Here is a 3,569-nt window from a genome sequence, read left to right as displayed (position 1 = left end):
GTATCGCTTCATTGAGGAAAACAACCATTGCAAACCTTCTGAGAAATCGCTTGTCATTCTTTGTGGCATTCTCAAGATACGCTTGGTGCTTAATGTATTGTATGATGTCATGGTACCATGGTTTTTTGTTAAGTTTTTCTTCAACATTCAAACAATATGCAAAGACTCCTTGAATTCTTAAATTAAAAGGACGTATGTCAACCTTGTTATTTATTTTGAACATTGCTGCAAGGGTGGCTAAAGCATCGGCAATCTAGTTCTTTTCTTGAGGAAAATGATTGAAGCTAATTTTCTTGAACTGTTTACTTAATTCTGCAACTAGCTTTTGATAGGGAATCAATTTAGAATCTCTAGTTTCCCATTCACCTCGCATTTGACATATCACCAAAGCAAAATCTTCGTAGACTTTTGTTGTGTTGGCTTTCATGTCGATTGCTACTTGTAATCCCATCACCAATGCCTCATACTCTGCCATGTTATTGGTACAACTAAAATTCAATCTTGGTGTGGCTGGATAATACTTTTCATTTGGAGAAACCAATGCTGCTATAATTCCATGCCCCAAAGCATTGGATGTTCCATCAAAATAAATCTTCCAAGGACTAAGTTCATTGGAGCCCTCTTTTTCCATGTGCAAGATGGTCATTAGATTTTCATATGGAAAATTGAAACTTATAGGCTTGTAATCCTCAGTAGCTCGATTTGCAAGGAAATCAGCAATGACGCTCCCTTTGATTGATTTTTGGGACACATACACAATGTCATACTCAAATAGTAGAACTTGCCATCGTGCCATTTTTCTGGACAAGAAAAGTTGTGACACCCTGTACCCTTAGATAAGAGCCAATATGATCTCATCGATGAGACGGAGTGTTAATGGACATAAATTTAAATGCAAAAGAGCAATGATAGGCAAAAAGAATTTTTGAAATACAATATTTCATACGCAAGGACATGATAATTAAATAGTAATATATTATCAAGGATGAATTAACGAGATAAAAAGGCAATTCAGAAGTGAACCAGGACAAGTGAGACATTTTGGAACCCGATGAGTCAAGTGGAGGATTTTAAGATAAAATACTATTTTTTAATAAAATAATATTAGAATATTAATATTTTATCTGTGGTTAAAATTAGTAATGAAAAAAGAGTATATGACTAATCTAAGTGACGGAGAAGAAGTAAGAACGAATTTCGAAGAAAAACAGCGTAAGCAGGGCTCACGTGCCTTTATTAAACAAAAGAAGAGTGTGTAAGTATATATTTAAATATTATGACAACATTTTGGTGAAGTGCGAATTTGATATTTTAGTTGTACACGTGAAAGGGAAGAAAGATAGAAGGAAATTGGAATTTAAAAGAAATGATTGAAGGACCAAATTGCAAGAATGAAAAGTTTGGTGGGACAAATGGTAAATAAGAAAAAGTTGAGGACATATGTGTAATTACAATATTTGAAGCTATGTGGACATTAACTAACTAAAGGAAGTTAGATTATGTGAGATAATAAGATGTGCATATAAAATTCACTATTACATGCAAATGATGACATGCAAAAAGGAGGAAGTTAATGGGGAACATGTGGGGCCCCCATCATGTGAAGTAAAAATGAAAGATAGGCTTAAATTTGTTTGCATGTAAAGAGATTGGTGCATTAAGTGGCCAAATGAGGAAAGGGAGACATAGATACATGTGTCTTGAATAGTTGAAGAATGACTTAATCAAATATAAAATAAAGTTTGTGCATGAAAGGTGATTGGAGAAATAAGGTGGTGAATGAAATAAATAATAAAGGGAGATTAAATGGGAGAGTATTGTGAGGATTGATATTGGACCAATGGCTAAGGGAGAAAATTGGTGCATGAAGCACCATTGGATGGCAAGGTAGCCAAATAAAATAAAAAGAATAAAAATGCATGTATTTTGATTGGTTTATGAGGGTGGCCAAATGAAAACAAAGGAAAAATTTGTGCTTGAAATGTGATTGGCCTAATGGGTGGCTCTATAAATGTTAAGTTTTAAGAGAGAAAGAGAAAGAGAAAGGTGAAGGGGACATAGGAGAAGCTTGAGGGCTAGTCATTAGTGAAAAGAAGAGAGGAAAGGAAGCTTGAGAGAATTCCACTCGAGAGGAAGGGAAAAGAAGAAAGAAAAGAGAGAAAGGAATGAAAGGCTCGGTTTGCACTAGATCAAGAGAAACAGTGAAGTTTCCTCCTTCATCTTGTAGCCTTGTGCTATTTAGAAAACCAGGAGTCTCCAACACTCAAGAGAGAAGCCGTGAAGGGGTGGAGGGAAGTGTAAAACGTGTTTTGCAATTTAAGCAAGGAAGGTAAGGATTTGATTTTAGTTTGATTAATCTTTGCAAATGGGTGGATGACTAAGAGGGATGTCTTGTGGCAGCAAAGATCGGCTTGATTGAGAAAGTTTGGTGACATGCAATCCATTCAAAATAGTGGATGCATAATGGATGCCAAGTGAAAGGAAAATGATAAGCTTAACACTATGTTTTGAGGCCTACGGTTAGTTGATTATTGAGAGGAAATGATTGTGTAAAATGTTGGCAGCTTGGTAAGTGGAACCTTGGAAGAACATTGAGGTTGCATGCAAGGTCTAATTCATCACTAAGGTAAGGCATGCAAAGTGAAATGGTAGTAAAATGTTTTGAGTATAGTTAGGAAACAATTATGCTAGTTGAGAGTTAAAAATGAAATGAATGAAAATGGTGGATATGTATTGTCGTGAAAGATTTAAAAATGTTGAGATGTTGATATAAGATGAATGGAATTGATGTTATGTTTAGAGGCGGTATGTTAAAAATGAATATGATTGTGGAAAGATCTAACATGCATGAGCTAGTTAGGAATATTGAGTTGCTTGGAATGTTATTCGAAAGAATAAGAAGGAATAATGTGAATGGTCACTTGAGAAATAAAGCATCGAAAGTAGATAGGTAATGGTGCATGTGAACTTGCAAATGAGTGATTAAATTGGGAATGATTGTTGCTACCATATATATATGGTTAATGTTATGAAAATATAAAATGCATTTGGATGAAAATTACTTAGAAAGGTTGAAATGGGCACTTCATGATACAAATAAATTGCTGGTACACATAACAGAAAGAATTATGCAAGTAAGAGATACGAATTCCATTAGTAAAAGGATGTCAAAATGTATATGAATGTGTAAAGATTAATTGAGAAAGAAAGATGTTCTAGTATAATGTAAGTTATTATAATGATGATGAATGTATGATTGAGAAAGGAAAGTGAGAATGATCAATACTGAGTATATTAAGCTTGGTTTATTGCTAGGAAGTGTGCAAGGGGAAAGAGATACCGTGGTGATTAATTAAGGGAGGAAACGTAGCCGGATAAGTGGTGAAGTGATATCTCGCCATTAAGAGGTGAGTAGGGGGCGTCGATTTTAAAATCTCCGTTCTATATATTATTTTACGTTAACAAACATTGTTGGTTTTTCTTAAGTGCAATTATGGATAGCATGAGCTGTTAGCCTTGATAGGCAATTTTAAAATGGATTTACAATGATTTATATATTGCTATTGTGG

General features: G+C 34.5%; 1 protein-coding gene across 1 annotated transcript; it reads right to left on the bottom strand.

Moving 5' to 3' along the window:
* Positions 1 to 253: 253 nt before the first annotated feature.
* LOC149526347 (uncharacterized) lies at positions 254 to 796 on the bottom strand. Its single transcript, XM_089785515.1, has one exon. The coding sequence runs from the start codon at positions 794 to 796 to the stop codon at positions 254 to 256; it is 543 nt and encodes a 180-aa protein (XP_089641641.1).
* Positions 797 to 3,569: the final 2,773 nt, after the last annotated feature.

The sequence above is a fragment of the Theobroma umbraticum genome, unplaced genomic scaffold, assembly GCF_002168275.2.
Source record: "Theobroma umbraticum cultivar Fairchild unplaced genomic scaffold, ASM216827v3 scaffold_2.0, whole genome shotgun sequence".
Taxonomy (NCBI): domain Eukaryota; kingdom Viridiplantae; phylum Streptophyta; class Magnoliopsida; order Malvales; family Malvaceae; genus Theobroma; species Theobroma umbraticum.
The sequence above is the reverse complement of the archived record's forward strand: the minus strand, read 5'-3'. Positions and strand labels throughout refer to the sequence as shown.